This window comes from Rhinoderma darwinii, chromosome 7 (assembly GCF_050947455.1).
Source record: "Rhinoderma darwinii isolate aRhiDar2 chromosome 7, aRhiDar2.hap1, whole genome shotgun sequence".
NCBI lineage: Eukaryota > Metazoa > Chordata > Amphibia > Anura > Rhinodermatidae > Rhinoderma > Rhinoderma darwinii.
Window position 1 is genome coordinate 6,955,117 of NC_134693.1, and position 20,645 is coordinate 6,975,761.

At 47.5% G+C, this 20,645-nt stretch overlaps 1 protein-coding gene across 1 annotated transcript; it reads left to right on the forward strand.

Annotated features, from left to right (window-relative positions):
• The first annotated feature begins 62 nt into the window (after positions 1-62).
• Positions 63-15,959, forward strand: C7H1orf210 (chromosome 7 C1orf210 homolog). The gene is made up of 5 exons (XM_075832071.1): positions 63-143; positions 2,166-2,248; positions 9,566-10,034; positions 12,437-12,583; positions 15,230-15,959. Exons 2-5 carry the CDS (start codon positions 2,177-2,179, stop codon positions 15,547-15,549), a joined length of 1,008 nt encoding a protein of 335 aa, XP_075688186.1. The 5' UTR covers positions 63-143; positions 2,166-2,176; the 3' UTR covers positions 15,550-15,959.
• Positions 15,960-20,645: the final 4,686 nt, after the last annotated feature.

The window sequence follows — 20,645 nt, forward strand, 5'->3', positions numbered from 1 at the left end:
CCCCCTCACCCTGTCAGCCCCCTCCCCCTATGTTGTCTTCCTTCATACTCCACACAGGGGGAGGTTATACTTTAACCAGCTCTGCCACCTTTGGACCTCTCCCTGCTGCCAGTCTCCACCCCTCACCTTCAGGAAGAGGACAGGTAGGAGACGCTGTGAATGGAAGGTGGTGTAGGGACATGCCGCACACCTGAGAGCTGCACATAGAGGTGAGGGCGCAGGGAGGGGGCGCAGGTGAGGGGTGCAGGTGAGGGTGCAGGGAGGGGGCGCAGGTGAGGAGGCACAGGTGAGGAGGGCAGTTGAGGGGGCAGGTGAGGGGGCTCAAGTGAAGGGGCAGGTGAGGGGGCTCAAGTGAAGGGGCAGGTGAGGGCGCACAGGTGAGGGGGCAGTTGAAGGGGTGCAGGTGAAGGCACATAGGTGAGGGGGGAAGTTGAGGGGGGCAGGTTACCTGGCCGCAGGTGCTCCGGGAATGTGACTGAAGCCTCCAGGACCCCAGGTTTCTGTATATACAGTGTTCTTCTGTATACAGGTGATGTGTTATATCTGCCGTCCCTGAGTGTGATATTCTGTACATCCCCGTGTGTACCTGGCAGTCACTTATAGATTGTCTATAGGGGGCTACGATCTCTCGGCAGAGAACAGGGCAGGAGCCGTACACATGATACACAATATTGTTCGCATGACTATAAGATCTCGTCACTTTTCTTCTTCATTATATTTGTATCTGTGAAAGCTGGAATCCTACATGTGAGTGCTAGGGCTGCTCCAGGGCCGGTACCCAGCTCGTCTGGACATTCAGAAGTCTGGGAAAGCTGGGTGACTGCTCATGTGACAACTGAGTATATTGCTTGTCATCCAGCTTCTCCAGCGACGGATACAAATATAAAACGTCACTTGACGCATTTAAGTAAATACTCCAAGGAAATAAAATGTAGAGGATCCAACTGTAAATATAAGAATCAAATGTTACCGAAAGTGAGCAGCCTCCGCCTGTCAGACCACATGCTGGGAGTTGTAGTTTTGCAATAGCCAGAGAGCCACAAGTTGCAGATTACTGACTTAGAGAAATGTTTTGGGTGGAGTTCTCCTTTAATTATACATATACAGAACAGTGCATAAGGTTCTATTATATTGATCTTAGTAAGGGAGGCGGAGCTGTGACAACCTCCCATTCATTTGCATAATAGTGGTCACCATTATAAACTGTGAGTGTAATATAAGGTCTGTGGATCTGAGCAATGACGATCGAAAAGAAAAATGGTTTCAGGTTGAACACCAGGGATGAAATAATAAAGCATGAGGGCTGGTATGGATACTGAGTGGAGTTACCCTTGAAGGCTTTATAAAATAATCAGTCAGTTCTGAACCTTTGCTCCTAAGTCTTCACGTGCCAGGCGCCTCACGTGCCGGGGTCTGGGCCAAGAATCACATGAATCAATGGAGACTGGAGCGGAAGGAGTTAATTTAATCGTCGTGTTACAGATCATTCTTGCGCAATTGTCGCAGGTTATAACGATCATGATAAGCCGTCAGTGCAAGATATGCGGATAACGACATCACTGATCCAACTGGAAGAGTTTATATATTGGCGCACATCATAAGAAAAAGGCACCTTTTACGGATCCTCTTAGCCACGCCCCTTTTTAAAGATACTTTTTGAAAGTGTCTAAAAAACAACAATAATAATAATAATAAAATAATAATAGACTAATAATAATAAAATAAAGTAATAATATAATAATAATTTAGCGCATGCCATCTATTCCACTTTTTGCCACAATTTTTACATTTTGTTTAGCAAAATTCCTCCATTGTGTTTCAATTCCTCACCATTTTCAAGATCTGTGTTTGCTGTAAATGAAATGATACAATAATTAAGCTTTATGAAAAATCTTTAGAAAAAATGTATTTAAAGATAATTTATTTGACTTTAGGTTTATTAATTGCCCAGACCATCTACATGTGTTCAAATTAAAAAAGTGCCCCCTCCAAATAATAATGCCATAGGTGCAAAATCCCAAAGAATCCCTTTAATTGGAGCCAGTATCGGAGCTGTTACGTGAGGCATCAGTGACCCCATCGCTTTAGAGCAATCCCAATGTAACGTTTCCAGTTGGAGCAATAAAAAGAGATCGACGTTGATTCTGTTGTTTTGTGATTGACAGCTTGTATCAGCATGAGGCTCGTCCTGTACCTCACACTGCTCCTCCTGGCAGTGTCTGTGAACCCCTGTACACTCAGCGATCAGGTAAGAGATCCCCAACATACACAATCATGAGATTAGGGGGATAAAGATATTTTTGGATTACTATAGACTATGGTGGACAAACTTTTCTGGACCAAGGACAACGCTGTCTGATTGGGCCATAATAAATTTTAAATAGGGGTATTCACATCTGAGACATTTATGGCATAAATATAAACTGTACAGTTAGGTCCAGAATTATTCGGACAGCGACAGAAGTTTTGGCATTTTACCTGTTTACCAAAAGATATTGATTATACAGTTATATAACAATTATGGGCTTAAAGTGCAGACTCAGCTTTAATTTGAGGGTATTCACATCCTAATTTGAGGAAGGGTTTAGGAATTATAGCTCTTTAATATGTAGCTGCCTCTTTTTCAAGGGACCAAAGGTAATTGGACAATTATCTGAAAAGCTATTTAATGGGCTGCATTGGCTATTCCCTCGTTAATCCATCATCAATTAAGCAGGTAAAAGGTCTGGAGTTAATTCCAGGTGCGGCATTTGCATTTGGAAGCTGTTGCTGTGAACCCACAACATGAGGTCAAAGGAGCTCTCAATGCAAGGGAAACCGACCATCGTTAGGCTGAAAAAAATGAAGAAATCCATCAGATAGAAGCACAAATGTTAGGAGTGGCCAAATCAACAGTGTGGTACATTCTTGAAAAATAAGAGCTCACTGGTGATCTTGTGAACTCCAAAAGGCCTGGACGTCCACGGAAGTCAACAGTGGTGGATGATCGCAGAATCCTGTCCATGGTGAATAAAAACCCCTCACAACATCTACCCAAGTGAAGACTCTCCTGGAAGTAGGTGGATCAGTATCTAAGTCTCCCATAAAGAGAAGAATTCATGAGAGCAAATACAGAGTGTTCACCACAAGGTGCAAACCATTAATCAGCCGCAAAAATAGAAAGGCCGGATTAGACTTTACCAAACATGTAAAGAGCGAAATTAAGATCAACCTGGACCAGAATGATGGGAGAAGAAAGTATGGAGAAGGCTTGGAACGGCTCATGATCCAAAGCCACCACATCCTCTGTAAAACATGGTGGGGGCAGTGTGATGGCATGGTGGAGGCAGTGTGATGGCATGGTGGAGGCAGTGTGATGGCATGGTGGGGGCAGTGTGATGGCATGGTCGAAGCAGTGTGATGGCATGGTGGAGGCAGTATGATGGCATGGTGGAGGCAGTATGATGGCATGGTGGAGGCAGTGTGATGGCATGGGGGAGGCAGTGTGATGGCATGGTGGAGGCAGTATGATGGCATGGTGGAGGCAGTGTGATGGCATGGTGGAGGCAGTGTGACGGCATGGTGGAGGCAGTGTGACGGCATGGTGAAGGCAGTGTGATGGCAAAGGTTGGAGGCGGTGTGATGGCATGGTGGAGGCGGTGTGATGGCAGGTGGAGGCGGTGTGATGGCACGTGGGGGCGGTGTGATGGCACGGTGGGGGCAGTGTGATGGCACGGTGGAGGCAGTGTGATGGCACGGTGGAGGCCGTGTGATGGCACGGTGGAGGCAGTGTGATGGCACGGTGGAGGCAGTGTGACGGCACGGTGGAGGCAGTGTGACGGCACGGTGGAGGCAGTGTGACGGCACGGTGGAGGCAGTGTGACGGCACGGTGGAGGCAGTGTGATGGCATGGTGGGGGCAGTGTGATGGCATGGTCGAAGCAGTGTGATGGCATGGTGGAGGCAGTATGATGGCATGGTGGAGGCAGTATGATGGCATGGTGGAGGCAGTATGATGGCATGGTGGAGGCAGTGTGATGGCATGGGGGAGGCAGTGTGATGGCATGGTGGAGGCAGTGTGATGGCAGGGTGGAGGCAGTGTGATGGCATGGTGGAGGCAGCGTGATGGCATGGTGGAGGCAGCGTGATGGCATGGTGGAGGCGGTGTGACGGCATGGTGGAGGCAGTGTGACGGCATGGTGGAGGCAGTGTGACGGCATGGTGAAGGCAGTGTGATGGCAAAGGTTGGAGGCGGTGTGATGGCATGGTGGAGGCGGTGTGATGGCAGGTGGAGGCGGTGTGATGGCACGTGGGGGCGGTGTGATGGCACGGTGGGGGCAGTGTGATGGCACGGTGGAGGCAGTGTGATGGCACGGTGGAGGCCGTGTGATGGCACGGTGGAGGCAGTGTGATGGCACGGTGGAGGCAGTGTGACGGCACGGTGGAGGCAGTGTGATGGCACGGTGGAGGCAGTGTGATGGCACGGTGGAGGCAGTGTGATGTCAGGGAAGGAGGCAGTGCGATGGCATGGTGGAGGCAGTGTGATGGCATGGTGGAGGCGGTGTGATGGCATGGTGGAGGCGGTGTGATGGCATGGTGGAGGCGGTGTGATGGCAGGGTGGAGGCGGTGTGATGGCAGGGTGGAGGCGGTGTGATGGCATGGTGGAGGCGATGTGATGGCATGGTGGAGGCGGTGTGATGGCACGTGGGGGCGGTGTGATGGCATGGTGGGAGCGGTGTGATGGAATGGTAAAGGCAGTGTGGTGGCATGGTGGAGGCGGTGTGATGGCATGGTGGAGGCGGTGTGATGGCATGGTGGAGGCGGTGTGATGGCATGGTGGGGGCGGTGTGATGGCATGGTGGGGGCGGTGTGATGGCATGGTGGGAGCGGTGTGATGGCATGGTGGAGGTGGTGCGATGGCATGGTGGGGCGGTGCGATGGCATGGTGGAGGCGGTGTGAGTGCATGGTGGAGGCGGTGTGATGGCATGGTGGAGGCGGTGTGATTGCATGGTGGAGGCGGTGTGATGGCATGGTGGAGGCGGTGTGATGGCATGGTGGGGGCGGTGTGATGACATGGTGGGAGCGGTGCGATGGCATGGTGGAGGTGGTGCGATGGCATGGTGGGGCGGTGATATGGCATGGTGGGGGAAGTGTGATGGCATGGTGGGGGCAGTGTGATGGCATGGTGGAGGCAGTGTGATGGCATGGTGGAGGCAGTGTGATGTCAGGGAAGGAGGCAGTGTGATGGCATGGTGGAGGCAGTGTGATGGCATGGTGGGGGTAGTTTGATGGCATGGTGGAGGCAGTGTGATCGCATGGTGGGGGCAGTTTGATGGCATGGTGGAGGCAGTGTGATGGCATGATGGGGGCAGTGTGATGGCATGGTGGAGGCAGTGTGATGGCATGGTGGAGGCAGTGTGATAGCATGGTGGAGGCAGTGTGATGGCATGGTGGGGGCAGTGTGATGGCATGGTGGAGGCAGTGTGATGGCATGGTGGGGGAAGTGTGATGGCATGGTGGGGGCAGTGTGATGGCATGGTGGGGGAAGTGTGATGGCATGGTGGGGGCAGTGTGATGGCATGGTGGAGGCAGTGTGATGGCATGGTGGAGGCAGTGTGATGGCAGGGTGGAGGCAGTGTGATGGCATGGTGGAGGCAGTGTGATGGCATGGTGGAGGCAGTGTGATGGCATGGTGGAGGCGGTGTGATGGCATGGTGGAGGCGGTGTGATGGCAGGGTGGAGGCGGTGTGATGGCAGGGTGGAGGCGGTGTGATGGCATGGTGGAGGCGATGTGATGGCATGGTGGAGGCGGTGTGATGGCACGTGGGGGCGGTGTGATGGCATGGTGGGAGCGGTGTGATGGAATGGTAGAGGCAGTGTGGTGGCATGGTGGAGGCGGTGTGATGGCATGGTGGAGGCGGTGTGATGACATGGTGGAGGCGGTGTGATGGCATGGTGGGGGCGGTGTGATGGCATGGTGGGAGCGGTGTGATGGCATGGTGGAGGTGGTGCGATGGCATGGTGGGGCGGTGCGATGGCATGGTGGAGGCGGTGTGAGTGCATGGTGGAGGCGGTGTGATGGCATGGTGGAGGCGGTGTGATTGCATGGTGGAGGCGGTGTGATGGCATGGTGGAGGCGGTGTGATGGCATGGTGGGGGCGGTGTGATGACATGGTGGGAGCGGTGTGATGGCATGGTGGAGGTGGTGCGATGGCATGGTGGGGCGGTGCGATGGCTTGGTGGGGGAAGTGTGATGGCATGGTGGGGGCAGTGTGATGGCATGGTGGAGGCAGTGTGATGGCATGGTGGAGGCAGTGTGATGTCAGGGAAGGAGGCAGTGTGATGGCATGGTGGAGGCAGTGTGATGGCATGGTGGGGGTAGTTTGATGGCATGGTGGAGGCAGTGTGATCGCATGGTGGGGCAGTGTGATGGCATGGTGGAGGCAGTGTGATGGCATGATGGGGGCAGTGTGATGGCATGGTGGAGGCAGTGTGATGGCATGGTGGAGGCAGTGTGATAGCATGGTGGAGGCAGTGTGATGGCATGGTGGAGGCAGTGTGATGGCATGGTGGGGGCAGTGTGATGGCATGGTGGAGGCAGTGTGATGGCATGGTGGGGGAAGTGTGATGGCATGGTGGGGGCAGTGTGATGGCATGGTGGGGGAAGTGTGATGGCATGGTGGGGGCAGTGTGATGGCATGGTGGAGGCAGTGTGATGGCAGGGTGGAGGCAGTGTTATGGCACGGTGGGGGCAGTGTGATGGCACGGTGGAGGCAGTGTGATGGCACGGTGGAGGCAGTGTGATGGCACGGTGGAGGCAGTGTGATGGCACGTGGAGGCCGTGTGATGGCACGGTGGAGGCAGTGTGATGGCACGGTGGAGGCAGTGTGACGGCACGGTGGAGGCAGTGTGATGGCACGGTGGAGGCAGTGTGATGGCACGGTGGAGGCAGTTTGATGGCATGGTGGAGGCAGTGTGATGTCAGGGAAGGTGGCAGTGTGATGGCATGGTGGAGGCAGTGTGATGGCATGGTGGAGGCAGTGTGATTGCATGGTGGAGGCAGTGTGATGGCATGGTGGGGGCAGTGTGATAGCATGGTGGAGGCAGTGTGATGGCATGGTGGGGGCAGTGTGATGGCATGGTGGAGGCAGTGTGATGGCATGGTGAGGGCAGTGTCATGGCATGGTGGAGGCAGTGTGATGGCATGGTGGGGGCAGTGTGATGGCATGGTGGGGGCAGTGTGATGGCATGGTGGGGGAAGTGTGATGGCATGGTGGGGGCAGTGTGATGGCATGGTGGAGGCAGTGTGATGGCATGGTGGAGGCAGTGTGATGGCAGGGTGGAGGCAGTGTGATGGCACGGTGGGGGCAGTGTGATGGCACGGTGGAGGCAGTGTGATGGCAGCCGGATGAATTCTGAATTTTTCAGGGATTTACGTTCTTCTCAGATTCCACCACATGCAGCAGGTGATTGGACGTCGCTTCACAGGACAGATGGACAATGACCCAAAACATCTTGCGTTAGCCGCCCAGGAGTTTATAAGGCAAAGAAGTGGAATATTCTGCAATCGCCGAGTCACCAGATCTCAACCCGATCGAAGACAAAACGTAAGGCAGAAAAAGCCACAAACAAGAACAACTGAAGACGCTGCAATAAAGGCCGGGCAAAGCATCACAAAGGAGGAAACCCAGCGTGTGGTGATGTCCATGGGGTCCAAACTTCAGGCAGTCATTGCTGCAAAGGATACTCTACAATGTTTTTAAAAAAAAACATTTTATTTATAGTAATGTTCATCTGTCCAATTACTTTTGAGCCCCTGGAATGAGGCGGCTGTGCAGAAAAATGGCAGGAGATTTTTGCTCAACCCCTTCAATTAAACCTAAAAGTCTAAACTTCAATCGCATCTCCGTTGTTTCATTTCAAATCCAATGTGGTGGCAGCAAAACCCAAATCATGAAGATCGTGTCACTGTCCAAATAATTCTGCACCTAACTGTACATGTCTGATAGGTGGGGGTTCCATTTCTGGGTTCCCTGCACCCCCATTTGACACTCCAGAGAGGGGTAGACCGCACATGCATCCGGCACTCTCCATTGTAGTCTATGGAAGTTGTGGAAACATGTTGACTAGGGGGTATGGGGACCCCCATTCACCCAATATAGTTGAAACCCCCACCTATCAGACATTTATGGCTCATCCTGTGGATATTCCATAAATGTAATAGATGGAAATATAAAGACTGTTTGATCCGGAAACTGCAGCCTGACAAACACTGTGGAGCTTTTCTCTGGTTTTATCGTCCATTTCCAGGTTCATTGTTTCTTCAAATGGTCAAATAGAGGGACAGATGGTGAATATTTAATCAAGCTGCAGCCCTGGGAGATGAATTAACATTTCGGCTTCCTCCTTGGTCCGGGGTTCAATAAATCATGGACGAGCTGCAGTCCCTATATGTGGCGGCCGCAGCTACTTTGTAAGGGAACCTATATTTGGGAGAACTACTAGGAATCATGCCTTAGCTATATTCTTAGAGTTTCCCTTAAAGAGGTTTGGACAATCCCTCCTTGTTAAGGTCCCCGTCCCGGGCCGTGTAAATGAGCGCCGATCAACGAGACATCATTGATCGGCGCTCGTTTGCTCCTGGTACACGGATCTATGGATGGAGACGAGCGCTCGTTACTCTGATCGATCGCCCCCATACATTATTATCATGTCGGCAGCGCGTCTCCCTTTTTACACACCAAGATGTGCTGCCGACAACGATAATAGTTTACTTTTTAAAACAATACGATCAGCCGATGAACACAGGGCAATTATCGGCAACGAGCATTCTATGGATGCCTGTTTGCTCGATAATTGGGCAATGTAAAAGGGCCTTTAGAAGGGTCTCTTATCAATAAGCTGATCATAAACTCTCCTGCTGCGGGAACCCGCAGCGATCAGCTGTGATCTATGGGGAAACCTGGCAGTAAGTGTTCTGTTTACCTGCAGCGCCACCACAGGAGAAATTAAGTATTACACAGTGTCCATTCATTTCAATGTGTTGTGTGTGTAATACAGGACGGGTCCTCCTTAGACGCTCTATGTAACCGCTCTCCACTCTGACCGAGAGATGAGGAACAGGGGACCCCCCTCTATTACCCAAGAATTCACTAATAGGGGGTATGACCATGGGTTTTCTAAACGGCACAATCCCATTAAAGAGAATCCCCAGCCATCATTAAACAAAGTTCCCCCCATGATATGAGATCAATGATAACCAGGTCTGAAAATTATTGACAGGAAATCTATAAATTGCTTATTTTTTAAATTTAATGTTTCCCCATAATTCATTATAAACATCCGCCATTTTTTTTAAAAAAAATCTCGCCCAACGTTCATCTGACAACTGACTTCCCGGTTGGTAAAGAGAAATAACCTAAGGGGGGGACACATATTTGTTGTTGTGGGGAAATAAATGTCATAGTGATAAAAGCCTTGAGCTGCTACAATGTAGAAACCAGAATGTAACAATGATGGGGGCACAAAACCATTATGAGGGGTGGAATATACATACTAATCTCTTTTGTATTGATTGTTATATAGGGCCATGCGGACTGCAGTCGAAAAGGACTCACTAATGTTCCATTTACCCTCCCCCATAATCTCCAATATCTGGACCTATCTGCCAACTCCATCCATCACTTGCAACTATTTCCTGTAAAGTTTTCAGAACTTTTGTTCCTCAACTTGTCTGGAAACCCCTTACGCTTCCTCCCAGCAGGAGCTTTCAAGAACTTGGCCCATCTTCGAACCTTGGACCTGAGCAGTTGTGAGATCTCCAGATTACACTCCGATGCTTTTAAAGGGCTGCTCCATCTTCGGATACTGATCTTAAGAAATAACTCATTAAAAAACATTGACCTACGGAAACTCAGAGCATTGACCAGACTGGATGTAAGGAGAACATTCCCGATATCGTCACCTAGGATGGTGGCCTTGATGGACCAGTTGGCCGAGGAAAGATTCTGCGACTGCTCAACGAGGAGACCACTTCATAAATCTAGTGATCAAGGTAATGTTGAAGGTGATATGGGTGGTCGGTCATTGTTGGCTGTCAATGGTTGGTGGATGGCCATGGAGGTCATGCATCTATAGTGATGCTCGAAAACTGTATTTTCAGTGCAATTTTGCCAAAAATGTTGGCTTTTTCGTCATATTTTTGGTAATTGTGGGACCGTTCTTCTCCATGTGTATGGTGGAGTCTTGGTATGATGAGTTTATACATATAATGCTATTTTACGACCAGATCTACTTGGTTGGCCTACCAGATCCACCATGCTAGTGGAACATAATGGACAACTCAAATTGCCAATTGCAAATAATTTTTGGAAAGTCAACAGGGTTCAGTATTCCGTCATTATGCAAATTGCGTATCACATTATGCAAATTAGTTGTCAATTTGTGGCGTTTTGCAGCGGTTTTATGCCGTGAGTAGACGTCCCGATGCCACCTGCTGCAACCTTCTTCAGTAGGGTTTGGCTAGGACATGCTCTCGGTTTTTGAGAGCGCTCACCCACATCTAGACCCTGGTCAATTATTTGTTGCATGTATGAACACAACTATCTGGGCATGGGGCCTTGAGTACTGTCCGGGGGTAAAACTAGAAAGTTCTGGGCCCCATAGTAAACTTTTGAATGCTTCCTCATCCCTTGAGCATTTACTTGTGAAAGTTAGAGGGAGGGCACACTCCCAGCATGACCTGATGAAAGATCACAGCATGCTGGGCTAATGGTGCCACATAAGCAGGATGGGGCATCAAACCCCAAACCAGACCCCAAAATTAATTCAGATACCAGACCTAACCCCCATGTACATACTTATGCTGCTAGGACTTCTTGCCTCTTCACCTCCGGGTGGCACCGCACTCAGGCTCCATTGGCTGGTTAGCATCAGGACATTGTGTGTGGGGCCCCCTTGAGTCAGCGGGCCCCATAGAAGCCGATATCAGTACTTTTGGGAATCACTGCTCTGATGTAAGGAAATCCTTCATAGTGACGGGTTCTCTTTCAATTTTATTTGCGGACATGTTTACATGAAACATTTCCTCTGTCATGAGACTGCAGTAAATGATTTACGAGGGGGAAAATATAGAAAAAATGCATCTTGAAGTTTATTGGAAGCACAATGACGGCGCTCTATGAAGAAGCTGAAGGTTACAAAATGTTGTAAAATGTTTTTTTATAAACCAGAAAGAAGTCAAATACAAAAAGGTTCGAGCTCAATTATTTCAATGAGAACTGTGCAATACTTCCTTTAACCTGTGGTGGCGCTGCAGGGGGAATGAATACCTGCTGCCGGGTTCCCCACAGATCAGAGATGATCGCTGGGACTCTTATCAGTAGGGAAACCTTTTTACCAGCTTATCTTTGGGGCTCCCTACTAATCAAACTGAATTCTCCGTTGTGGACTACCCTTTAAATCTTAAAAACGATGTGATATAATAAAATATAAAATCTTATGGACGGGGTTAGGTGCGTATATTATTGGTTACAGTTACCATTTAATTATCTATATAAAGTAACAGGACTTTAAACAAGATCATATCAGTATTCCTGGATTCTCATAATAGGGGCGGAGCTGTGACAACCTGCTGTTTGCATGTATTATTATACTTATTATTATAGAGATGGTGTCCTGGTATAACAACTTAAGGGATATTTCCAACTTTCCATCCATTTTTTTCTTTCTCCAACGCATCTGAAATGAAAAATGAAGGAACTTTACAAATAGGATTTATTTTTGCATTTCTTACCGTTGTGTGTTCACAGCTCTCATGCAGAGCATTTCATCTCCATGGCAGCAAACAACAAACAAAACATCGTGGAGTCTGATCCTGCAGTTATACTACCCTTCATTTGCCTCCTTCTACATTTGATAGGTTTGCCAAAAGTAGTGGACAGATGGCATAGAGTCTGACCGCAGGATCAGACTACACAGGATTTATTTGTAGTCTGTTACCATGGAGACGCATTGCTTTGCATAGCAGTTAAAGATACAAAACGGTAGGAGATTTTTAATCAAAACTATTTGCAAAGTTGCTTCATATTTTATTTTAGATGCATTGGAGCAATAATAAAAATGAGTTGCCAAGGTAGAATTAGCCTTTATGGTTGGGGTTGGAGTGACTAGCTATCTGTAGGATACATCATAAATATCGAATAGGTGGGACCCCCACTTATCAGAAAACAAGGGCCTCCTGGCTCCAATTGTATCAAGCAGAAAAGCCGAAGGTGGCAGAGAAGGGGAGAAGTAGAAGAAGACTGGTTAGGCATGAAACCCCCACCAACCAGACATTTATGATGTATCCTATGGTCGGAATACCCCTTTAAGTCCATTTTTAATTTTATTTTACTAACCAAAGTGAAATGAATGATCTGTGACAGTAGACCCAGCATCACGTGTCTCTCCTTCCAGTGTCTGGCGACTTCTGCTCCTGTGCGACGCTGATAGAAAAGAGGGAACTTGATGTACAAACTGCAGGCAAGGTCGTCAGCGAGGTCATCAAACGCCACATCCGTGACGTCAAGAAAGTCTCCAACGACAGCCTGTCCTCCAACCTTAGTAAGTCATGGACACCAGTCATCCATATGGTTTCAGAAAGATGTGTTACTTTCTAATAGACTTTGTATTTCCATTGCACACGATTTAAAAGATCTCTGCTTGTGGTCAGTGAATGGGAAAAATTTTGGAGTCTGAAAACCAACAAGTAATGGGGAAATGTGCTGAATTTTGCAATTATTTTCCTTTTTTCTTTTTAAAGACAGAACTTCACCTGTTGTAATCGCCTCCTTTATATCAGTAATGTGCTGTGCCTGGCAGCAGGGGGCAGTGTAACACCGTACACTAAAGTAATAACTTGTATAATCAAAATCTTAAATGACAAATTATGGTTCTCAATGCCGCTCTCTAGGCCCCTCCCCCTTGTTGAGGCCCCTCCCCTCAGTCTTTGTGCAGCAATTTCTTAATAATCCTCTTGTCTCACTGGTGGTTTAGTTGCTTGTAGTTGATAATCATTCTGTCTTTACTGTAATGAAAATCATCTATAATTGCACTGATATCCTGCTGAGCTTGTGCTTATAATCAGCAGCCAATTTTAAGAAGCTGTGCTGCAGTGTAAAGCATGGGGGAAAATGTATAGAGTTTTTAAACCGTCAAATGATTAGAAAAATGGTGACGTCCACATAACAACACAATGAAGAGCTTGACATTCAGGAGTTTGGGAAAGCTGAGTGAGCTTTAAGGGTGGTCTTATTGGTTGTCACCCAGCTTTCCCAGAAACAGAATGCCGGAATAGAATGTGAAATATATCTATTCATATTTAGTTGGGGGGTTATATTTTATTTTAGGGGAAGGCACCATGTTAATGATTCTTCTCCTTTTCACAGAGAGGAGGCAGTTAATTTTCATCACAGGTGCGGCTGCTGCCGAGCGCCAACACTTTGGTAGCCTGGTAATGGCGGTGCGACACAGTATTCTGCCAGCGGTCGTTTACTGTCTGACTCACACTTTGCCGTCACAGCTGAATCCTCGGCTCCTTCCAGTTTCCTTGTTTGTATAAGGTCGTTAATAATAAAGCGCACAGGTCTCGGGCGCGCGCCCTGCGCCGTCTCATCCTCCACTGACCGCCTATTGTGTCCCTGCCTGCGACTCACTGTACACAAGAGCTTAGTAACCAGAACCTTAGGAGCTACTGTGGGACTACAAGTCTCAGCATGGCCTGAAGTTCACAGATTTCACATTCGCTGCAAATTTGTTGTCGATTTCGTAGTAAAAAAGTTCCGCGGCATCTGAACGAACCTTTATAATGCCGCAGATTTTTTCATTAACCCGTTAATTACCAAGCTATTTTTTACGTTTTTCCATCGTCGCATTCAAAGAGCTATAACTTTTTTATTTTTGCGTCCTCAATTTACGCCGTTTACCGTGTGGTTTAAAAAACATAACTTTATTCAGCGGGTCGTTACGATTGCGACGATACAAAATTGATATCGTTTTCTTATGTTTTGCTACTTTACACAGTAAAAACACTTTGTTTTTCAAAATTATTTGTTTTTGTGTCTCCATATTTTAGGAGCCATAACTTTTTTATTTTTCCGCCGACGCAGCCGTACGGGGGCTTTTCCTTTGCGGGGCGACTCCTCGTTTTTATTGTTACCATTTTGGAGTAGATGCGACTCTTTGATACTTTTTATCAAATGTAGTTTTTCAAGGCGGGATTCACAGAGAACGGCAATTCTGTCAATGGTTTTTTATTTAATTTTTTACTGCCTGCGCCGAGTGGGTTAAATAATGTAACTTTATAGTTGGGGTCCCCTTCCTCCAAAACAACTTAGATGCGGCGCTCGCTATTGATGCGGCGCTGCTCCAAGCCCTCGGCCACCTCCGGTATCTGAGATCAGGGAGATTTTACTGCTCCCGGCGGCGCTGTTTTCTTCTGTTGCAGCGCCGTGAAAAGCGTATGTATCCGAATCAAGCCCGTTAGTGACCGCCGTGAAAAGGCTTATTGGCGGTCACCAAGTTAAGCACTTCGCCCTTTGTAATACAAAAGGGGAAGTTTGTGACAAATCTGCCGCAAAATCTGCATAGAATATGGAACTTGCTACAGATTAGATCTGCTCTCCGTGTTATTTTTTTTAGATTCTCACGCTGTTAAGATTAAAAGAAAATGTACCATAGAGGCCGCTAGAGTCCATAGAGAATGGAAGGGGCACAAGCTCAGGTTGATCCTATTCACCTCTGTTCCTCATGGGCGGGACTAACACCAGGAAGAGCTCCACCCATCCACAGCGATCACAACTTTAGCAACAAGGGGAACTGGGTCGAGGGTTACACCTAGGGTAGATAGGAAGGGGCTTATCTGGAATTAGGGACACTTGGCTCCTTTGTCCTGAAGGGCCCCATTTTAACTCTTTCTATAGGACACCCCTCCTCTAATTACACCCCTGCTCATGTGGGAGGCTGGCAACACAATTTATATATAGAAGTCATGTCCCAACAGCTTCATTACAGAGGAATGATCCAGCTTTTCCCTATTGTAACACACAGTCTGTGTAATACTAGCTGGGTCACAGGAAATTTACCATTCAGGAGCCTGGGAAAGCTGGATGACAACCCCTTGTTAAGCTGTTATATTGGCTATTCACCCAATAGATGAAAATGACGCAGGGAACTGAAATTTTAACATGAATCTTTTTGTGTTTTCCACAGCTACTCCCTCCACCACTGAAGCATTATCTCAAGGTAGAAGTTGGCCGTACCTGGTGGGATTTGTGCTGATAGCGGGCGGCCTGTCTCTTTTCATCGCTATTGCCGCCAAGTGCAATCTCTTCCACCGATACTTCCGCAGTTACCGGCATCGTCCTTTGCCCGAGAACGAGTGGATTTCAGACTCTCAGAACGAGCTGCCGGGCGTACCTCTACCACAAGACGATGAGGACGGGTTTATAGAGGACAATTATATCCAACCAGAGGACCATCGGGAAGAGCTGGATGAGGAGGAAATGCGAATACCACCGCAACAACTATAAGGCTTGCGGAGACGAGGACCCTCAAACTTCTAGCACTTTCCTAATTGGTTTCTGTAGACAAAGGAGACCATTGTCTACGTATAAGGAACCAGCCTACACATGTCTTCTAGAAGTCTGGGAAGGCCATGGGGCAAACACTGGTCCCAGGATGGCCACCATCATCTTATACCCCATTGTCTGTGGACGAGCTATTTAATGATTGTGTCACCTGTGAAGGCCATGAGAATGATTACGTGGCTTCTAGTCATCATCATCATCGTCGTCATCATCATCATCTTCATCAATGGTCACCACTCCAAATACTCCAATCATTGGTTGGATGATGTCACATCAATCACATTTCCAATTCCTTTCCTTCCTCAGGTTAATTTCAGCTCATCTATTATTAAAAAAAAACCTATTTTTTTTCACTGGTTTGTTTAGTTACTCGTAGTTTATAATTATTCTGTACTTGCTGTAATAGAAATCAGCTCTTCATGTAATGAAATCCTGCTGAACCAGCAGTGCTGCAGTGTAAAGAATGGAGGACAGAACAGCAGCCTGAGCCTTTGTTGAGATATGAGGTTGATTTTTGACTAACTTACACTATAATTAGCAATACTGATAAGCTGGAGTTACTGATCACAGCTGATAAAGCAGGGCTAACAGCCAGACTACTGCAGACTCCAATATACAATGTAGGAAAGCTGGAGTCACCAATCAAAGCTGCGTCTTAATAAACAACAGGTAGGTAGCAGCGCCACTAGGGGGAGCTCACTACATACAGATATATATAGCTCCCATAGAGTTACATGATAAGATTCTGCTGCCTGCAGCCACCACTAGGGGGAGCTCACTACATACAGATATATACAGCTCCCATAGAGTTACATGATAAGATTCTGCTGCCTGCAGCCACCACTAGGGGAAGGTCACTACATACAGATATATACAGCTCCCATAGAGTTACATGATAAGATTCTGCTGCCTGCAGCCACCACTAGGGGGAGCTCACTACATACAGATATATACAGCTCCCATAGAGTTACATGATAAGATTCTGTTGCCTGCAGCCACCACTAGGGGAAGGTCACTACATACAGATATATACAGCTCCCATAGAGTTACATGATAAGATTCTGCTGCCTGCAGCCACCACTAGGGGGAGCTCACTACATACAGATATATACAGCTCCCATAGAGTTACATGATAAGATTCTGCTGCCTGCAGCCACCACTAGGGGAAGGTCACTACATACAGATATATACAGCTCCCATAGAGTTACATGATAAGATTCTGCTGCCTGCAGCCACCACTAGGGGGAGCTCACTACATACAGATATATACAGCTCCCATAGAGTTACATGATAAGATTCTGCTGCCTGCAGCCACCACTAGGGGGAGCTCACTACATACAGATATATACAGCTCCTATAGAGTTACATGATAGCATTCTGCTGCCTGCAGCCACCACTAGGGGTAGCTCCTGACATACAGATATATATACAGCTTCCAGTGAACTCAATAACAAAATGTGTCTACAGTGAGCTCCCCTAGTGGTGGCTGCAGGTACACAAAATGTTATCATGTAACTCTATGCGGAGGATTTGGAGCTCTGTATCAGAAAAACTGAGCTCGAATTGCTGTAAAAAAAAATATGATATAAAACAAATCAGCACAGGATTGTGGAATAATGTGACCAGAGCGAGAAATGATGAAAAGCGCAGGAAAAAAAAAGCAAAAATGCTGAATCATAAAGTTGTTTTATTATCTTGTCATATATTAGATTCTCATTAAATAATCATTTATCTGTACTGTAAAAATATATTGTGTGCGGCCACATCTTCATATTACAATATCAGCATCTCAGATCCTTCCGGAGAGAAACGTTATTCGTGCTCAGGTTCCTGCACAGCGCCTGCCGGATCGGTACAGTAAGTGTAGGCCTCAGTGTAGTGGCCCCTACAGAGGACCGGGGGCCACAGCAGTCAGTCATACAAAGTCACTGTATAGAAAAGGAGGAGGTCCTGCTGCTCCTCATCAGGAAAAACCGCCATTTATATTACGGTTTGTCAAGTATCGTGATCTGGGGCCGAACCTGTCAGCATCAATCCCCTGTATACATTTTAAACATGATTTTATAGTATAAATCTAGACACAAAGTTACAAATACTTTGACTGTTCTATTTGTGTTATGCTCCAGTCACATCCAGAGCTGCATTCATAGTACCGCCGTTATATAATGTCGTATATTCCTCACATCCAGAGCTGCATTCATAGTACTGCTGTTATATCATGTCGTATATTCATCACATCCAGAGCTGCATTCATAGCTCTGCTGTTACATCCTGACATCCTCCAGTCACATCCAGAGCTGCATTCACAGCATTTTTTTTTATGGGGTACGATCCCATTATTTTTATTAGCTAACAATGACATTGCTCCATTATGGGAAACATGGATTGAATAAGGTGGCATTTATCTGGTTAAGACTTTTGTCTCCCCCGGAGATAAGCAGCACCTGTGGTGTTTGGCAGCCTCTTATCTCTCTATTGCTCTATAGATATAATGTGGACGTTTAGCCAAACTGGTTTAACATCTGCTCAGCTCCTACAATGTAAATCACTCTGCATAGTGCCTGGTATAAACACTACATCTCCCACAATGCACCACAGCTGAGCATGCTTTGTATAGTCACAAAACCTTCCGGGCGAAGTGGAGAGATTCGTACAACATCCAACAACTCAAACACTAAGGCCCCACGCACCAGACCGGAAATTCGGCTGTAACTACGGGCCCATTCAGTTCTATTGGCCGAGGACACCTTTCCACTGATGGGTGTCCGTGCTGTAGAACTGAGCCGGGAATTATGGAGCATGTCAGTTTTTTTCGCGTTTTACGGGCCGTGCTCCCATGCTTTGTATCTTGCTGCAGATTTGATGCCGATTTCACCCTTTTGCATTTGTAAAGGGTAAAATTGACGATGAAAATCTGCAAAGTGTGAACCCGGCCTAAGGGCTCGTCGATCTAACAAATCTCATCTACGCGCTGCGTAAATATTCAGAGCAGAAATTGACCTGCGGAGCATATTTTTCGGAGCGCGGCATGTTAATTCCTGCTGGGAAAGTGTCCGGAATTGCGGCGTTTTCCACAGGACATGTTACCATCCCCCAACACTGAGAAAACCGCAGAAAAATCCGCACCATGTTCTGCAGTCAAAAATTTGTTTTTTCCGAAGTGGAATTTCTGCAGCAATTCCATTACGTGTGGACAAACACTAACCGGAAAAACCTGCTGAATTGTAAATACAGCTCTGGAGGTGACTGAGCACAAGACACAAAGTTACTTTACACATTATCTGTAGACTGGAATATGACGGATCCACAACTCAACAAACTACAACGAGCGCGGTCCGACGGGAAGCGATCCTGCGATCATCACTGATGGAGCGGGAGTAGCAGAGCGATCTTATTGTGGTTTCTGACAAGATCCATGACAAACCGCACAGGTGTGATACCCAGTTTCGGCAAGGATGAGGGGGAGGGGTGTTTTGCCATTAGAATATCCATCATCATCATCATCAGCTGTTATGTGACACCAGAAGACAACAGAGTCAGCAAACAGACAATGTCCTCCATGTGGGGGAGGGGCACTGACATAAAACTCACAGATAAGATTTTATACAGATCATAACTTCCTCTTTACTGATCCCGATCATCAGAGGTAACAGGAAGCTTCTGCGCCCCAATGCAAAACTTATACCAGGGCCCCCAACCATCCCTCGCCATTTATAGTACTGTCGTCCCCATATGCGGCACAGGGGCTCAGTCATAGTCAGTCAGTCAGGGGCTCAGTCATAGTAAAGTATTAGTACCGAACCCAGGACCTCTATGAATGGAGCCCTATACTATGTGGGGGGCTCCAGATCACATGCTTGTTATGCCATCGGGGCATTTTGAGTTTATAGAGAGCAGCCCGGTCGTCCATGCATTACACGGACAGTCCACGAATTTTGATGGGTACCATGTAATGCTTCATTTTACCTGTGGTGGCGCTGTTGGGGAATTGAATACTCGATGCCCGGTTACAGCTGATCGCTGGGGTTTACAGCAGCAGGACAATTTGTGATTCGCTTATTTTTGGGGGACCATTCTTAGAACTGTAAAAAGACCCCCCACACACACACCAAACCCCGACACTATTAGTGCACTGTATGCCATTATTATTCATGCACCGTACGGCTCTGTTACTTGGGTACTGGCCATTATTTTGGTAACTTTTATTCCGCTTTTGCGGCTGTGATTGTCTTTGTTTCTAATCTACTTGTAGTTTTATAATGTTCCTCATCCACCTGGGGTCTGGCTTTGCTGAGATCGTCTCCCTTTGGGGGCCCCCCATATACACATAGGCCCCCCCGTATCTTACACCAGTCTTAGTAAAGGAGGTAGTTGGAGTGGTTTGCACCAAATGTATTGAAAGGTGGACGCCTCTCAATAAATTTGAAGATTTGCAACAAAATTTGTGCCATTTTCACGCTTATACTTAAATTTGACTAAACGGACACTTTTCTCGTCACTTTCCAGATTTAGCAAAACCTGCCGTAAAACTGCACGATAAATGTGGGCCATAGTGTTTTGCTTCAGGGTCCTCCACAGACTTTGATCGGCCCTGCCTGCAGCTCTGGTCCCCATCAGCATTTGAAGACTCACCACATTGCGCCATTTCTCCATCCAAATACCCAAAGCAACATTAGAAACATATGTACGAAATGATTGCACCCAACATAGATTATTACAACGGGTGTAGACCCGCTCCGTAATCTGCAGGATGCGGCACATTGATGATGTGTGAAATATTTTCATGTATATATGTCGCAGAATACAAGTCAGGGGTGCAGCTATAGGGGGGCAGAGCTGAAGTCTGGTTCCTGAGGGGCCCAAAAGACCCCTCTGCCACATAAGAGGCCAGCAGTACTATACCCGGCATGTGATGTTGGGGGGCCCTGGTACATGGCATGTGATGTTGGGGGACCCTGGTACATGGCATGTGATGTTGTGGGGGCCCTGGTACATGGCATGTGATGTTGGGGGGACCCTGGTACATGGCATGTGATGTT